This window comes from Eumetopias jubatus, unplaced genomic scaffold, assembly GCF_037043125.1.
Source record: "Eumetopias jubatus isolate StellerSeaLion01/CBP00866 unplaced genomic scaffold, mEumJub1_p1.0 scaffold_2, whole genome shotgun sequence".
Taxonomy (NCBI): domain Eukaryota; kingdom Metazoa; phylum Chordata; class Mammalia; order Carnivora; family Otariidae; genus Eumetopias; species Eumetopias jubatus.
In genome coordinates, this window is record NW_028274808.1 from 159,171,368 (window position 1) to 159,190,445 (window position 19,078).

The window sequence follows — 19,078 nt, forward strand, 5'->3', positions numbered from 1 at the left end:
ACTTCTTCTATGCATATACGTATGAAAAGTATTATGTGATTCTTGAAGAAAATTTAAGTCATCCATATTTTTCTTACTGAGGAATAATCACTGTTAAATTCTGATGTGGGGGCCCCTGGGTGGCTCAGTCGGTTAAGCTTCTGCCTTCTGCTCAGGTCATGATCCCGGGGTCCTGGGATCCAGCCCCACATTGGCCTCTACCCTCAATGGGGAGTCTGTTTCTCCCTCTGCCTCTGCTCCTCCCCACTGCTTGTGTTCTCTCTTGCTCTCAAATAAATAAATAAAAAATCTTTAAAAAAAATTCTGATGTGTACACTTCTAGTCTGTGTGTTGTATACAAGCACACGCATACAGACATTTTAAAATGTTTTGAAACACAAGCTCATAAGGAATTTTAAGGATTGTTGTAGCCTGGGGTCCTCATTTTAGACGCCGAAAATTTCTTGTAACTGGATGTAAGAACTAGCTAGCACTACAGATTGCTCCCATTCGTTAGAATTTAGCTTTTGACTTGAGTTGCTAGGAAGGGTGAAAGACAGCATCACCTACTACATTGTATTCAGCAGTGTTTTTAGATCAGAGAAACTGATTTGGATGATTATCTTTGTTGAAACTCAATTTTGGTGTCTGCCTTCCTCCTGACCTCCCTCAAGCAGTTCTTTCATTCAGAATAGCATTTAGCATAACTCAGAAAAAAAAAAAATGGGAGAGTTGCTTTAGTAAACATAAAAGCCTTATCTTCTGTTTGAAGCCAAGACCTGGAAAGTTGTAATTCTTTCTATCAAAATGAATTGTTGTTAGCAGACTGTTGACTTCAGACCCTTACTTTCTTGGTATTTTCTCAGCCCTAGATAGGAACATTACACGTGGTAAATATTGAATTGTCATCTGTATTCAAGGGTGTTTTAAGACTTTTTAATATTGTGGATGTTCTTACTTTTGGAAAATTTATGCTGAATCGTGGCAAACATTAAAATGCATTCACATTAAATAGATTATTTTTTGGTTATTTTAGCTATTTATTGTAGCTTTTTTTTGCTAAGTACTTTTAAAAATAATTTTGAGTTTGCTAAGAATAAGTTATTTTGCTCTAATGAGTCATACTTTTAAAATTTCTCATGTATTTTTGGTACTCTTTAGAAAGCTCACTGGAACTATAGTATTCAAGAGGTGAAGTAGTCCTGGAGCTATAATGTTTTTGTTTCTAAGTTTTGGAAGCCTCTTTTCTGTTCTCACGAACAAGAGTTTAACGAGATTAGAATGATTAGAATCACATTAGAACACACAGAATAATCTGTTGTTCAGGTCTTCTTCCCAGAGATTCTGACTCATTTGATGTAGGATGGTGGCAGGTACCAGGATTTTTTCAAAGCTCTCCAGACTCAGGAGATTCTAATGTGTAGTCTGGATTGAGAACCCCCAGATTAACATTAATAAATACTTGAATAAATTAATTACTAAACAAAATTTTTAAATAAAAATAAAATATATTATGTAAGTGTATAATACATATACATAGTATAATATAAATAATACATAAATATATAACATAACATATGATAAATATAACTATATAACAAACAGAAATAGAAATAAAGATAAATTCTTTAACACAAAACAAGAGCAATATATCTAATTCATGGGCAATACTTTCAAAAAGTCTAAAATTCTGGTGCTTGCATCAATATGTCATAATAACCTTGCCATTAAAAAGTAAATTAATAATTTGCTGAGTGGATTGAGATTGCTGGACAGTCTGCCACTTGTACTCAAGGAGCAGGCCTCTGACACTACAGCAGAATCCTGGGTACAGAGCATGGCGCAAAGCCTCATGGTGTTGACATATCAGGAAGACTCTGTCACAGTCACATGCTGGAAGAAATTTTGTGTTGCCAAATGTGGCTGTGGAGGATCTTTTCAATACTTCCTTAAGATGCACATAATCAAGATCTGTCTTTAGAAGGTAATGACTCGTTGACTGAAGACAGGAGACTGGGTCGTATAATCTCTTGAGGGCCCCCATAGTACTAGGAGTTTCATCTCACAGAATCAACAGCCCTAAGGAGTCAACTGACACACTGTCCCATAAGAATTATTGTCAGGAGTAACTCCAAATATGACCTAGGATTAGTTTCTCATGGGTTTATTCTCTTATGATCATGAGCTGAAAGACATGAAGCATTTGATATTGGACATCAGATCAGGAAGAAGATATTGAGGCACAGAGGATAGTTTTGGGTGAAAATATGAAATTGATCGATGCTCAAATATATCATCCTAGGAGCCTCGTCAAGAGATGGTCAAAACTTGGATGGTTGATTTAAAATAAAAACAAACTAGCAAGAACAGATATGTTAGGAAAGAGTAATTGGCAAGATTGTGAGATGCTCCGAATGGGAGAGCTGAAAGACAAGAAGTAGCTTTGTGACTGTTTTACCAGGAGGTATATTTTATTAAGCGATGAACCAGCATTAAGAGTCTTCTTTCAAGTGTAACTTTGGATTCATTCTGCCCTGGCTCAAATCCTGGCTCTACCACACACAAGCTGTATGGCATTGGGCAAGTTACTTAACCTCTCTGAGCCTTACTTTCTACATCTATGAAATAAAGATAATAATAGTTCCTACCTTGCAGGTTGCTGGTGAGGATTAAAGGAGTTAACACATGTAAAGTGCTTACAACAGGGCCTGACACATGGTAACTCAATAAATGTTAGTTATTGCTATGATAATAACATTGGATGAAGAGGAAGTATTTCACAGGAAGAACAAAAAGTCATGTCTTCAATTAATTAGAAGTTTAGAGAAAACAAGTATGAAAACTGCACAAAGCCTGTCCTCTATCTCACAATATGTTGGGGAAGAAAGACACACATAACCCAAATAAATCTGATGTAAAGCGGAGTATCATATATGCTACAACAGATATTGAATAACGGGTTTTTGGAGTATGAGGAATATTGTGATCATTGGTTGGTTGTCTCCTTAACAACCATTTCCCCTTGCTTTCTTAAAATCTTCCAGGGAGCCCCTGAGTCGCTCAGTTTGTTAAGCCTCTGACTCTTGATATCAGCTCAGGTCTTGATCTCAGGGTTGTGAATTCAGGCCCCCTGTTGGCCTCCAAACTGGGTGTGGAGCCTACTTAAAAAAAATCGTCCAGATTTTTCTTTGAGAAATAATCCCTTCCCCATTTCAATGATATGTTTTTGATGATGTTATCAACCCCACTCTGAATTGCAAGGATGGACTCTGATTGATCTAAGCCTATTGGCATCCTTCCTCCCCGCTATGATCGAGATGTTTATTCCCCCCACCCCCGATCCATAGGTTGAAATTCTCACTTCCAAAGTTGATGGTATTGGTAGGTGGGGTCTCTGGGAGATTTATTAGGTCATGAGGGTGGAGTCCTCATGAATGGGATTAGTGTTTTTATAAAAAAGACCACAGAGGACCCTCTCAACCTCTTCCACCATGTGAAGACATTGCTAGAAGATGGCTTTCTATGAAGCAGGAAGTGGCCCTCACTAGACACCAAACCTGCTGGCACCTTGATCTCAGACTTCCCCACCTCCAGAACTCGGAGAAATCAATTTCTGTTGATTATGAGTCACCCAGTCTGTGGTTTCTTGTTATAATAATCTAAATGGGCTAAGACACTGCCCCTGTAATTGGTGTAGGGATGTAGGCAAATAAGATACAAGGAGATTTTTGCTGAAGACAAAGAGTCTTCCTCAGTATTTCTTAAGTGTTTCCAGCAAAGAATTTTCTCTTTCTGTGGACAGTGTATTGTGAGGATGTACAACCATTTTTTTTTCAATTATGAAGAGATCCTGAGAGCAGAATTGAGAAAATCACAGAAAAATGGCAGGATGACACACTGAGACTTGACAAAACTATCTGAAGCCAGTCTATAACTTAAAGCAACATGATCCTATACATTAAGCCAGCTCAAGTTGGCTTTTCTGTTGCTTAAAACCCAAGAAATCCTGACTGTTGTAGTCTGGGAGACAGTAATTCATGTGGGCAGGGCAGGAAGGGTAGGGATGGAAGAAACTTCTTGGGGCCTGGTTTTGAAGAGATGCCAGCCTCCTACAGGCAGATAGTAGAATAAAGTACATACCAAGCAAAGAGAACACCTTGAGCATAAGCCTGGAAATGAGAAAATATAAGGCATTTTCTGGAAGTGGTCAGTGGACCCTGTCTGGCTGGAATATACAGTATGTATGTGGTACATAGAAAGGTAACCTAGAAAAACAGGAAGCAGGCAAAGAATGAAGCCTTTGAACACCAGGCTTAGGATTTGGGGCTTTATGCTGTGTGTAAATGCCAACTGTCAAAGATAAAAGACAGCTGAACCTTGTGTTTTAGAAAGATAACTCTGGTGGCAGAGTGATGAATGGATTGGAATATTCCAGGACAAAGGCAAAATGGTCATGAATCAGGGCAGTCTGATGAACAAAAATAGGGGGTGGATAATATGAAAGATATAAAGACTGTAGACCAGATTGGACTTGGGTGGAAAGGAAAAGGTAGGGTAATGTCATGCTTACCAGGTATGGAGTATAATTGTCTAGAAGGACTTTGTTCTTGAGAAGGCTGGAGGAGGCAGTGTAGGAGTGAAGTGATGAAGAGTTCAGTTTTTGGGCACTTCGAATTTAAGACATCAGTGGAACATACACATAGAGATTTGTAGGAAGGGTTGGAGATTAGAGTCTGGAGCTACCGCAGGAAATCAGAGCTGGAAAACACAATTTTGCAAGTGATTCCCACAAAGAAGGTAATTGATGGCATGAAGGGAATGAGATCCCTGAGAAAGTTGTAGAAAAATACATAGGATGATGACCAAAAATGGATGTGGAGTTTCCCTATGTTTAGGATTGAGCAAAGGAGCTCAAGCCTCTGAAGGGCGTTGGCTGGAGAGGCAGGTGTGTATGGTATTAGGAGCATCAAACAAAGGCAGAGCTTCAAAAGGGGATGGACAACAGGATGGATATTGTGGAGATGCTGGCAGAGTCAAGACTGAGAAGAAGCTATTGTCCTTGAAGAGAGAAGGTGAGGATGGCCTCTGCTCTTTCAAGAACCTCTATGATGAAGGAAAGGTAAAAGTCACAGACAACGAAGTAGCTTTAGGGAAAAGCAAGGTCAAGTTTTCTTAGGATAAGGAAATGTAAGTGTTTTGTGCACAGTCCAAAGACCATTCTAATGTCTAATATTTTCGATGTGTTGCTTTGTTGCTAGACTCGTTTTCTCCACATCTGGAACTTCTATTTATATTATGTGGTCAGATGCATGAAATGACTCCCTTATGGCCTTTCATGTGCCTATAACCAGCCTGACCAATTTTTAGATGATTATCAGTTAGATCTGAAGTTGTATTTTTTATCCTATTTAAAAATTTCCCTCTGTGTGGAGTTTTCCTTGGTGAGTAGCTTCATTTGGTGTTTTGTTTTTGTTTTTTTTTTTATGTGCATCAAGGTAGTGAAGTATTAGAAGTGAACATTCAGAAACGCAGCTCAGAGAGAGAATTTTTATTTGTGCCTCAAGGGACTACTCACTAATGTTTTGGAAACTTTGGAGACTATATTTATATACAAAGAACATAAAACTTTTCTGCTGTCATTGACTAGTTCTTAATGCTGGTGAAGCAACATTACTGGGAAACACTTTATTCTGTAAAAATGTGAACACTGAAAACTTGTACAACTAAGCTGGAAGTGTATATATTTTTCCTGTGAAGGATGAGTGACTTGCAACTATTCTCTGGGAAACAAAGGCTTTTTCTTTAAAAGCACTATTCAGTTCTTGAAAAATTTTGATAAGCTTTTAAAAGGGGAGATGGTCTCAATTCAGTGGAAAATGGTTACAATCTACAAAAGGCACAGACGTGAATTTCAAGTCACTCATTTCTTGTATAGCACATGCAAATCTAATAGATGCTTTTTTCTTTTTCTTCATTACTTAAAATCAAAAACAAAACTCCAATCGCCCCTGCTTAATAAATTAAGAACCCTTTCATTCTGTCTGTGTCTATGTTGCCATTGTATAGTTCTCTTTACTTCAACAAGTTGCTCTCTGTAAAGATAACTGTGATGGATACCGAAGAGACATGTGATTCTGGGGGGAAAAGGTGAAGGAGAAATAAAGACCAGCAGAAAGGAAAATGACAGAAATCATTTGAAATTCATCAATGTATTGAGAGGTGAATATGCACGGAATATTAGGCACTGAGGATACAAAATGAACTTGACCTAATTTTTGCTTTAGAGGGAGAATCATTCACATAAACATATGATTATATTATATATGATATATCATATCATATAAGTGCTGTGTGTATATAGGAAAAGGAAAGCAATTTCCTAGCTCTGTGAATAACGTAGAGTTCATATTAATTTGTCTAGGATAAAGTATAAATTCAGTATAGCTCTGGATATATTTATTAAATGTATGACTATTATTTAAATGTGAATTTAAGAATGATCATGTAATGTACGTGATAAATAGCTAGCATGTATAATTTGCACTCTATGGTATCTTTGATAATAGCTCTATTTAATTAGACATGTCACCCTAAGTCTATAGTATACAAGATATATTTTATTAAATAAGCATCATCATTATGTATTTCACCATTCTTATTAAAACTTAACATTCTTATTAATAATTCTTATTAAAACTTAACAACCATCTTTTTAAACTCAACTACCTGCTCAGGTAAGACTTAACCCCTGACTGTTTCTTCTGGGAAGATTTCAATTTAAGAAGACTTGGAACAAAAAAGTAAAACATACCACTTGGGAAGGACATCTGAACTCAGTATTGAAGGATGACTAAAAGTTTTCCAGGAGACCAAAGGACAAAAAAAAAAAAAATCCATGGTAGAAAAATGCCCCAAATGTACAAATGATTATGTATATGGTAACAACTACCTTTCTTTGGAGGAAAAGATCAATGGTACAGAAGTTGGGTGGAAGGTGAAGATCCATTCGGGTTGGGTTCCCAGTGTGGGTGAAGAGGAGATCTTATTACCTGCCTTTCGCTCACTTTTTTTCCTGTGTAGAAAGTATCTTTCTTTTTTTTAGTATCTTATTTTATTTAAATTAAATTACTTAACATATAGTGTATCATTAGTTTCAGATGCAGAGTTCAGTTATTCATCAGTTGTGTATAACAACCAGTGCTCATTACATCACACGCCCTCCTGAATGCCCATCACCCAGTTACCCCAACTCTCCACCCACCTCCCCTCCAGCAACCCTCAGTTTGTTTCCTCTTTCTTAGTTGTTTGTCCCACAGTGATTCTCTCAAGTCACCCTTGGCCTTCTATCTACTTGGGAAAATGGAAGTGATCATCATAGAGAGGCTAAGGAAGCCAGTGGCATTGACTGACTCAGTCTCATCCCTTGAAAGAGACCAGCCCTCAATAAGAAACTGTCTCTATGTGCTTGGAGGGGTCTCTCTTAGATGTTTAATACCTCTCTGCCTTTCAATTCTGATTCCACCACTTGTTGTGGGATTTTGGAAAAGTTAAAGCTTCTAAATCTCATCCCCCACCGCCCGCCCTTGCCACAAGCCACTATGAGTATCTTCTACATTGGGTTATTGTGAACATCAAAATATGATAATTCAAGGAAACTACCTGGCACATAATAAGTGCTCCCCAAATCTCCTCCTCCTCCTCCTTCTTTAAAAAATAAAGAGTGTCTTGACTTCCATTATGTCATTAACTAATGGTGAGAAAACTATCAATTGTTTGCAAACAGATAAAGCAACTTTTTTGGTAAGACTTTTAGGAAGGCAAAGGAATACTATGAAAGTTAAAAATAATTTCTTGTCTTTACTTCTCTTCTTCACTAAGAATTGCTAATAGTGCTCACTGCCCTCATGGGAGGTTGTAAGGATAAAGCAAGGGATGAAGTGAAGTATTCAGAACAGGATCTGCCCAAAGGATGTGTTCGATGAGTGTTGGCTACTTTTATTATTTTCTAACATCCTTTTCTGGTGCTGTGTGAATTTTCAGTTGATTATTTAAATTCCCTGCTTGCTTTCCACATTTAAAAATTGTTGTATTTATCCTATGTGAGATATAACAAGAAACTATATGGGATAGTTTAGGGAGGGCACATAGACATACCTATTTAAAGTAACTGGGATTTTTCCTTTGTGGGTGACAAGTAATGAAATTCTGTTTCATCTGTTTCACAAAAAGGTTGAGGAGTTTTTTTGTATTTATTAGGATGTAAGATTTTATGAATAAAACCAACCACTAATAGAAACATGCAAGTCAAGCCTCGCTTGGTGGTGACCTAGCCTTTTTTCCCCTTGAATATATAAATATATTTTGAGTTTAAGTTAAAAAAATAAATCACACAGACAGTGAAATAAATGTGGGTGTGGAAGGAAGGTGAAGGAGAGATGAAGGGTATGCTCATAATTTCCCATGGCATGATAGTTGTGGGTACAGGTGTGCTATGAAATCAAGCCAACATCTGGCAAGTCACAGGCTCTTGTAAGTTACAGCATAAACAAATATTGGAAACAAAAGAAGTAAACATGAGAAAATATGCAAATATGTAATCAACAAATGGCAGTATTTGAAAATACAACAGCCACTAGAAGAGAGAGTTGATCTTTATATTTTTTTATTTGTAAAAGCAACACTTTCTTCTTTTGATTAAGTATTATAGAAATATATGAAATAAAATGTGCAAATTCTCATCCATCTGCCTCTTTGCTTCAACCATTTCCCAGAGGTAATGTCAAGATACTGACAGTGGAAAAGTTAGTGATGGTATACTAGATCAGGCATCACTTTGGTTATAGTTACTTAAAATTTTTTTAGCGTGGAAAATTTTAAACATGTAAAAGTAAAGAATAGTAAAATGAACCCATATATACTCAACATCCAACTTCCACAATTATTAAATTTTTGGTAGTCTTCATTTTTACTTTTTCACATACGAAGTCCAAAATGCTTGTGGTGATGGAGCCAAATTTTGCATCACGGAATATAATTTATGTAGTGTGCTTTGGTGATATGAACAAGGTATATTCTGTGTGCACAAGACCCAAAGAAGGAGTTGGAATACAGAGCACTCTGCGATGGGTGAAAGTTGCCCTAGATGGAGCTACATGATGACTGCTCATTTATGCTCACATTGCCTTTATTTTCACCATTTTTGTAACTGCAGCCTCTATTATAGTGCCAAGCACATAGTAGGTGCTCAAAAACTGAATAAGCCTTATTTGCAGTGTAGATCTCTGTAGTACAAAGGAGGCCACACACTGTAGCATGACTAACCCTTGCAGAATGCTTCCCAATGTATTAGGTGCTTACTATGTGCTAGGTGCCTGTGCTCACCAGCTGTTGGGTCCTATTCTAAATGCATTACATGCAGTAAATCATTTAGTTCTTGCAAAAACACCCGATGAAGAAGGTACTGTTGTCACCTTTTGTGTCTCATAGGTATGCAATCAGTAAGTGGGTCAAGATCACATGAATAGTAAGGGGTAGATCTGGGGGTTAAGCCCAGTTAGTGTGGCCCCAGAGTCTGTGCACTTAGTGACACTCTTTGCTGCTTCACCCCCAAATGTGTCTGAATCCCATCTCTGGAGCACTGAACACTTGAGCACTTTGCTAGGCCGTGGTTGTACCTGTACTGCGGGAGTAACTCACAAAATCACTCCAATAGTGCCAGATAATGGGAGGGTGTTGCCCCTAGACCAGACGTTTTTCAAAAAACAGACTTTGTCATTTTTCATGAACATAAGGCTACTTCTAAGTACTGTGTGGGAGGGAATGTGGTAGACTGATTTCATTGAGACCCTGCCAAATTCTGGTCTTGTGGCCATCAAAGACGCATCATTTCCTCCAAGACTTCTAAAGGGGCTATTACCACGGGCCTGCAAGTTCTGGTTTGCATTCGGAGGAGACACTATCTTCCTAAGTGAGACCTGGAAGAGGAAGTGTCATGAATTGTAAATAAGCCTGAGAGAAAAGAATTGTTTAGAGATGGAAATGGAGAAAAATGGCCTTTCCAAACCAGGTTCCACCCCCCTTCCCCTGTGTCCAGCTTTGCCACAGCCTGTCCTGTTTTACTTGCTAAGTTTACTAGCAGGAAGAGAGGAGTTTCTTTAAGGATACCCGTGCCTCTTACAAATAATTATCTCCTAGGTCAAATATTAGTACATCTCTACCATAGAACATCATGCCACTATTAAAAAGAATGAGATGGAGCCTTATAGGTTGATGTAGAATGATCTTCAAGTTATATTATATTTTATTTTCTAAAAGATTTTATTTATTTGAGAGAGAAAGAGCAGGGAGAGGGATAGAGAGAGAGGGAGAAGCAGGCTCCCCCTGGGATCATGACCTGAGTCGAAGGCAGATGCTTAACCGAATGAGCGACCCAGGCGCCCCTCAAGTTATATGTTAAAGTGAAAAAAGCCAACACACAGTATTGATACCCAAGCCAACCTTGCTGATACTCCTATACCTCAGCATGCATAAATTTTGCTTGGAAAAAAAGAGGAAAGGTGAAAATGCTTGCCTCTGCTGAAGAAGGGCTTTTCATTCAAAACTTTTTCATATTATAAAAAAGTTTTAAGCACATATATTCATTATATTTCAGAGTTAAAGTATTTCAATTGTCAACCTGGCAAAGTAGAAGAGTAAATACAGCAAACATTTTAAACATAGAAGAAAAGCATCACTTTACACTGGGTGTTTCAGGAAGGGGGGTTTGGCCTAGATGCAGAAATAATAACTCTACTTCTTCATCTCCCTGAAGGTGGTGGTCCTTTAAGATAGAGAGATCTGCAAGATCCTTATTTAAAGAAATTAAAGGACTTTTGGTGTCCCTCTCTAAGTGTGGGAAGAAATGGAGAGAAAAGAAGGAAAAAAAAATGTCTAAAGGAATCTGAATTCCCCAAACAGCTCCATGAGGAGTCTACACATGCAGAGATAGTTGTGAGGTTTGGTACGGAGTGTTCTGGGTGCCCGGGGTCTGGGAGCATTCGCTTCATTGCTTCTCCAGCGAAGCCTGCCTCCTTCTCCTCGGCCTAAGGGTATCTTGGCTGGGAACTCTGTTCTGAAAAGGGGCCTGGTCAAAAGTCCAGGAAGAGTCAGGTGGGGGCTCCTTGTCAGGTAACACGGTGGACAAAAGCCCCTTCTCAAGGAGAGAGCCTCACTCAGGGATAGGTGACTCTCACGCTGCGGGTACACTAGAGCCCTGGGTACCTACAGCCCCCTGGAGTCTTGATGTAGGTTTTTGGTGAAAGTCCGGTAAAGGGTCTCAGATTTAAGAGCCTTTGGGGGCTAGGCTGGTAACCTAAAAACATTTGAAGCTGCCAGGTATAAGAGGAAATAGGGGGAACTTTGGAGAACTGAGCATGTGTATATTCTGACTAAAGGCATTCAGATTCAGATTTTTAAACCACAGTTTTGCTAGCCAAGCAAAACACTGGCTGGAGTCACTGCCGGTTTGCGATCCTGCATTCGCCTGGGCTCAGTATCCGCTTTTCTCTGGTTGCTTCAACCTGCTGCTGATCCACCGTCTGTCCGCCAGCCACTTCAGGAACGCGCGGACGCCGAAGACGGTCGCAAATTTTGGCGCGCCTCCTGAAGGCTCAGTGTCCGCCTGCGCTCGCCGCGCTGTCCCCTCCTTCGGCACCACCAAGCCCCCACCCGCATCTCGGAGGGCCCCAACCTACTGAAGCTTGGAGTGTCTCAGAAGCCCTTACGGGCTACATTTCATCTCTACCAGAAATGGAGTTGTTGCGCCTGGGATGTTCCCCCTCCGGAGACTCGGAGCCAGATGCGGTCCCAGGCAAGCGGGGAGACAGGGAGATGTAGTGCGCTGGGGAAGCAGCGGGTCCCGGCTCGGTAGCCGGCTGAGAGGCGGGGCCGGCGGCAGAGGGAAACCCCGCCCCGGCCCCGCCCCTCATAGCCCCGCCCCGAAGCTCTAGAGTTTCGGCCTCTAGCTCCCACCCCGCACTGAGTCCCGGGACCTCGGGAGAGCTGGCGGTGGATGGTTGGGTTTCTTCTGCCCGCGCGGAGCATCACTTGCGCGCTACCGCCAGCCCAGAGCTGTCGCGCAGCGGGGATTTCCTCTCCTCCCGGCACTCGCAGACGCCCCTGCAAGCCGCGGCCGGAGTCAGGGCACCCTCCCCTTTGCGCCCCACAGTCCTGCGCTGCGGCGCTCGTTCCACCTCCGCGCCTTCTTCGCGGGGCTGGCCCAGGGAGAAAGAACCGGCGCCCGAGTCCTGGGCACTGCGCCCGGCGCGAGGTGCGGGATGGAGAGCAAGGCGCTGCTGGCCATCGCTCTGTGGCTCTGCGTGGAGACCAGGGCTGCCTCAGTGGGTAAGGAGCCCACTCCCTAGAAGGAAAGCGGAGAGGTCGGGTGCGGGAGGAGAGATGGGGCGATGTGGAGAGGTCCTGGAGGCCGGATCTAACTCGGAATCAGAGAGCTGGAAAGATGAAAAGTGACTTGACACTTTGTGTTTTTTCATTTACCAATGAGGAAACCGAGGCTCTTTGATTGGCCCAAGATTATCCAGAGAGTTGGTGGTCTCCCGAGTCCAGTTCCTTTTCCACGACTCGGGTCTCCGACCCGGGCCTCGGCTGGAGCGAGTCCTGCGGAGGCGACACACCCTCGGGCTCTCGGGGAGGCGGGGGTGGGAAGGCAGGCGCCCGAGGCTGGCAGGCAAGAGGTGCCCTCGCAGGCAGGAACAGGCTGTGGAACCTTGTCCGGCTGGGCGCACAATCCTCAGCCCGGGCGCGGGGAAGGAAGCCTTGCAGGGAGAGCCAGCCGGTTCGCTCGGATCGCCTGCATCGTGCACTCAGCTCTGCCTCTGCAGGAATCAGGCGGACCCCGGTGTGCTGTTCCCTTCTGGCTGGAACCCACAAACACACCCACTGTATGAGGTGTAGTTCAGGGAGGGAAACTTTTTTTCCTTCCTTGGTGCAGGATGCTGCTGTCCTTGCAGAGAGAAGGTGAAATTGAGCTCCGAGCCGGGGTTGTGACAGCTTCCCAAAATGTCTCCAAGTAACAGTCACCTTCTTATGTAAAACAATCACATCTTTCAAAGCTTTGGTCCTTGGGATAAGCGCATGGTCAGAAGCTCACGTTCTGAAAACTTACTCTGCGGGACTCGGTAGCTAGATTTAGCGCCTCTCCGCGCTTTCCTTACCACCTAAAATTTCAGTCTTCTTCAGGATTAGGAACACACATGCTCTTGATGCAATAAATGTCTGTCTTTCTTCGCTTTACCCGCCCCCACGCCCCCTTCTCATATCTCTTTTCTGTAGCCACAGTTTGCTGATTTCCAGATTTCCACTCTTTGGAGGGTGAGAAAGGGAAGAGGGTGGAGGGGAAAAAAAGTCAAATAATTCAGGGAAAAATTCCTTATATTGAAATAAAAGAATCACATGTCTTTAAAAAAAGACACTCGTATAAAGTAACAAGATCATCTGTCTATAGTTATTAAATTTTCTTAATAATGACTTGGTTCATCAGGCCAGCTCCACCATGGACAATCATTTGTCCCCGACAAGACCTCTCTCTCCCCCTTTATGGTCTGGAACATGTGGTTGTTCTGTATCCCACAAAGAAGTGAGTTGCTTCTAAGCCTGGGGTGTTTCATCGCGCAGCAGTAGTAACTGTAATCGGGTTGTCCTGAATATAATGATGAGGTTGCCCTTTTGGAGTGTGTGACTTGCTTAATTGGATTGGGCTGTAATTGGTGCCATCAAATTCTAGAGACAGAGGCACTGTTGTTTTTCCTTCCTGTCTTTGAGCTGGAAGGGTAATAGCGCACAAATTAATTAATTTTGGTTAGGGGATTTGAACATAGAAGGGCTTTTTATTGAGTAGCAGCATATGTACTTCTTATAGTTATTTCTTTATAATTTTCTGAAGAGTAGAACTTAAACTTGCCAATAAAAATGAATGAAGCTTAATGGAGCAAAACAAAATTGAATGTTGGTTGGTCTACAGATACGAATTTGAAGTTATCATTATTGATATAGCCTTGTTGAAAAGATTTTTGTTGAATAGTATGGTATTTTCTTAGCTTCCTATGAATGGAGAACATATCTTTAATTAATTTTTTAACATAAGAAAGTGTACCTAGAGTGTGAGATAATCTGTGACAATAATTTATGAGAGATCTTCAAGAACCTCTTATTTTGGTGGCAGAACGAACATGGCTTATTTAGAGCTTTGCCTTTACTACCATTTTTTTTTTCCTCACATAAATGTGCCCAAATAATGGGTTCTTTCTCATTTGGATGATTGTACACATTGTGTTAAGTTACTGTTTTCAACATATTTCTCAACCTAGTGTTTCTCAGCCAAGTTTGATACTTGTACTCATCCAAATGAGTTGTTTTCATTTTCCTTTTCTTAAAGTGAGACTCCGTTGTTGGAAGGTTTTTCTATTTTTAAAAACTTTGCTTCATTGTTTGTCTACTTTGGGGGCAGTATTTCCTTCCGTATTGAAAAGGGCTATGCTAATTAACTGAACATGATAAGCCAGATCAATAGCTGTCCAAGAGTCTCCCATAGGGCATGTGTAATCGAGTCATCTGAAGTGCTTGTGAAAATGCAGATTTGTAGGGCTAGGGATATCTTACACATCCTAAAGTTTAAGAATTACTAGTCCAAACACAAATCAGTACCCATATCAATTAGTTTCTGAGATTTATTGATATAACTTAATTTCTAGGTTTTTTAAAAAAAACTATGATACTGATCAACAAATCTACAGTTGTGTCAGCAACCTCTTTTGCACATCTGGGTGAGTGTATAGAAATATGGGTGATTGAGCTGTTCATTTTTGCCTGCAGCTATTCACATTGAGGTCCACAGATTCAGTGTACTGGATATTTGCACTGGATATTTGCTCACTCTCTTTACTCATACTTTTTCATATCTGTTAATACTGTCTTATTTACCCAACAAGATTAGTGCCAGTTTCGGCCTCGAGAGTCAGTGGTTCTTTTTTAAGAAAATTTTATTTACTTATTTTTAAAATTCTAGTATAATTAACATACAGTGTTATATTATTTTCAGGTCTACAATATAGTGATTCATCAGTTCTGTACATGACTCAGTGCTCATCATGATAAGTGTACTCTTAATCCCCATCACCTATATCGCCCACCCCCCCCACCTCCTCTCCGGTAACCATCAGCTTGTTCTCTATATTTAAGAGTCTATTTTTTTATTTGTTTTGTTTCTTAAATTCCACAAATGAGTGAAATCTTTGGTATTTGTTTTTCTCTGACTTCGTTTAGAATAATACTCTCTAGCTCCATCCATGTAGTTGCAAAATGGCAAGGTTTCATTCTTTTTTATGGCTGAGTAATACTCCATGGCATCTGCATCTTCTTTATCCACTCATCTATTGATGGACACTGGGTTACTTCCATATCTTGGCTAATGTAAATAATGCTGCAATAAACACAGCAGTGCATGTATCTTTTTGAATTAGTGTTTTCATTTTCTTTGGGTAGAGAGGCTTTTGTTCTTAGTTGATGTGAGTTAAAGATCATATTAAGCTTGGGTGCTTACCCAACATCCATCACTTTTTAAGGTGATGTTTTGGAATCTGGATATTAGTTAAGGCCCTAGCATGGTGGCCGGTTTTTTTTCTTTGATAGTTTTCCATCACTTACTAGCTCTTCGCATTTAGTTCACAGAGCACTCTGTTTTCTTGCTGTGGAGTGATCCATGGTGAGGAATCTGTCCAGTGGTATTTTTAGGTAAATACAGCCTTCTTGTATTGTAAACTTGGTATCAGGAAGAGCTCAGAGCTTTGATTAATAAGTTGAGATTCCCCAATTGTAATTCATTAGCACTACACTTTTTTAGTTACATTCTCTAAGGAAAATTGTATTAATAGGTGTATTATATGGACACTGGCAAATTTTTTTTTTCCCCTCAATTCCTCTCACCTGGTTTTAATGTACAGTCTTCCAACTTTGGCAGTTCAGTTACCAGAGGAAGTGCAGTAGAAAATTGATAAAGGAAAATGAGACAATGTCATGGGCACTCCTCTCCCCTTCAGGGTACATAGATGAATTGTATAGAAATCTCTCTTGGTAGTATTCATTAATCAGCAGTTTAGTCAACTGTGTACATCCTATGCTTTATAAGAAATGTCAGTGGGTCCGTTCCCAAGGGAGTGAGATCATCAGCTGAAGGTTCATTTGGTTTCAATGTCCTATATCCTTTTGTAAGACCTTGAAGTTGGCAATGCAGGAAAACAGGAACTCCACCCTAGCTCCATGAATTGCAGAACTTTTGTGTTGGTTTATGACCATCTGCCCATTCTTCCTGTTATGACACAGTTTGTGAACTTTTACTGGGAATGGTGAAAAGTAAATTCACAGTTTTACACAATGAATTGCTGAAGAGGCCTTTTAAAGTATAGAGTGTGCATTGTTTATGGAAGGTGTTTCCTATTGGGTCTGACTCAGTGGCAACTATAGTCATTTATTTAATTTGTTTCTAGGTTTGCCTAGTGTTTCCCTTGATCCACCCAGACTCAGCATACAAAAAGACATACTTACAATTATGGCTAATACAACTCTTCAGATTACTTGCAGGTAAGGATTCATTTTAGATTCAGATTTCCTAGGTTAAGTAACTCATTGTTTATTGAGGGAAAAATAATTTACATAGCAGAACTGTAATAGAGTTGTAGTAATTGTAAGTAGTGAGGTTTCTAATAAATGATTTAATAATGAAAAATTAGAAAGCTCTTCTCCCCAAAATTTTGTATTATTTTTCTGGAATTTTTTTCCTGCTATTCTCTGCCAACACACACAACGCACACACACATGCACACATGCACACAGTACAGCACCTGGCACATAGTAAATAGTAGACATTCAATAAATATTGAATAAATAAGTGAAATTAAGGACTTACCCTCTTACCCTTAAGGGATGGAGTTGAAGGGGTTTGGGGCCATATTTATTATATTCAGAATGGCTCTTGGACATTTGTTTAGCCCTTGCCAGGAATTTTATTTTATGATAAAATTATGACTGTAGTAGCAGTTTAATATTTAGCCATTAATATTACTGAGTGCATGTTCTGCACAGGTAATGGACTTCATGCTTTGGCTTGATGTTCTGGAATGCCTCTCTTCTCATTTGCTAGCAAGAAGTCATGCTACTGTTTTTTGCTAACTGGGGAAACCAGGTTCTTTGAAAGGAAGAAGATGTATTTAGATTTTGTCTCGTAGCTCCAACCACAAAAGGAAAGGTAGAAGACCTTAGGGTTTAATGCAGTGACCCGGAGGCTTCTCAGGAACGTCGCAGTGTGTCTTTGGCAGAGGTGTGGAGAGATGGGTGGAGGTGATGTTGCCCTCTGAGAAGAGAGCCAGGGGTCCACAAAGAACCTTGGGCAGCTTACTGCCATTGTTTACACTTGATGAACACCAATGTTCATCACAACGCAGATCTATTTTAGACTGTAGACTGTGAAGGATACTCTCATCCCCTTATCTAAGGTAGGTAACCAATATAGAGCCCTTGGGAGAAGACATAGTAACCGTGCTATTTCTCCAGCTTTGCTATGAGAAGACACATTTCTTAGTGGATTTTCCTCTTACCCTTCCTCAATAACAGAGGCTATTTAAAATCCTCAAAGATTCCATACTCGCTTTTAAAACTCATTCAAAAGAATTTCTTATGTCCTGAAAAAGCCATGGAGTATGTTAAAGTAACTTCACTAATGTAGCTGCAACTTCATGTAAATTTCAAATTCTTTGAAAGAAGAATCAATGATGTTACATTCTCTTTGATGTGGACTATCTTTCTTAAGGCTTTGCCCAGAAATGCTGCAATGAAAGTAATCTTTGTTTGAATGCAGTCTGTATAAGGTCCAATGAGGCTCTTAGACAGTTACACCGTCTTCCTTCTGAACCTCACTTCTTATTGTCCTGCCTGCCCACTGTTACCTGACTACTCTGGCTTCCATGCCATTCCCCTGATACTCCAAATACTCCTGCCCCAAGACCTTTACGTTTTCTGTTCCCTCTGCCTGGAACACTGTTCCTCCTTATATTCATATGGCTTCATCAAGCCCCCTCCCACCAGAACTCTTTACTCTTTGTATATTCTATGTTTTCTCCACAGTACTTACCACCACCTTACATTTTACTTACACTACATATTTTACTTACTTTAAAAAAAAATTCAGCTTTGTTGACGTTTACTTACTATTTCATTGCCTGTTTCCTCTAACTAGACAAGTTCCATAAAGGCATTGATTTTTGTCTGATTTGTTCACTGCTGTATCCCCGGACTTTAACAACACTTGGCATATAGCACCTGCTTAAGAAACATTTGTTGAGTGAATGAGTTAATTAATAGAAAACTCAGGAATCCTTATCAGTGGTGTCCAAAGCTGAGTTTAGGGCTTTTTGTCATTTGTGCATTCAGCCTGTCATTGTTGGTAGAAGGCTGTGAATCTGTCTGTTGAGTTTATATAAGTTTGAGAAACAAACCTTCTGTTTTCTTAGAAACAGCCTCATAGTGTGGTATTTCCCATGATCACTTCCCTGGAATTAATTTTTCAGGGGGCGGAGGGACTTGGACTGGCTCTGGCCCAATAATCAGAGTGGCTCTGAGAAAAGAGTGGAGGTGACCGAGTGCAGGGACAGCCTCTTCTGTAAGATGCTCACGATTCCGAAAGTGATTGGAAATGATACCGGAGCCTACAAGTGCTTCTACCGGGACACTGAAATGGCCTCGGTCATTTATGTCTACGTTCAAGGTAAGTAGTTACATGGCATTCATTTCCCAAGCTGATTTACCGGGTATAAAACACGATAGGCAGAGAAGAATCAAGTACAATGGAGTACGACAAAAGGCTTGCTCCAAAGGCTTTTTGCCAACAGGAATACACAAATTTCTTCTCTCTCAAGGTTTCCTCTGAGAATAAGACTCATTGATTTGTTCTGGAACATGGGCCCTGTTACATCTCTTTTGCCCAGTTAGTGGGCTTCTGCTCTTTGTTTCTAAGGGAAATCTGCATTCACAATTGGCTATAGGGATTTATAAA

General features: G+C 40.4%; 1 protein-coding gene across 2 annotated transcripts in view; it reads left to right on the top strand.

Moving 5' to 3' along the window:
• Positions 1-12,278: 12,278 nt before the first annotated feature.
• Positions 12,279-19,078, top strand: part of KDR (kinase insert domain receptor) — a 43,849-nt gene continuing 37,049 nt past the window's right edge. The window contains exons 1-3 of one of the 2 annotated variants that reach the window (XM_028100641.2): positions 12,279-12,360; positions 16,518-16,611; positions 18,594-18,790. In XM_028100641.2, coding sequence (XP_027956442.1) covers positions 12,294-12,360; positions 16,518-16,611; positions 18,594-18,790 — 358 coding nt within the window. In that variant the 5' untranslated portion in view covers positions 12,279-12,293. The remainder of the gene's footprint in view (positions 12,361-16,517; positions 16,612-18,593; positions 18,791-19,078) is intronic. The other variant, XM_088020860.1, reaches the window with a different exon arrangement.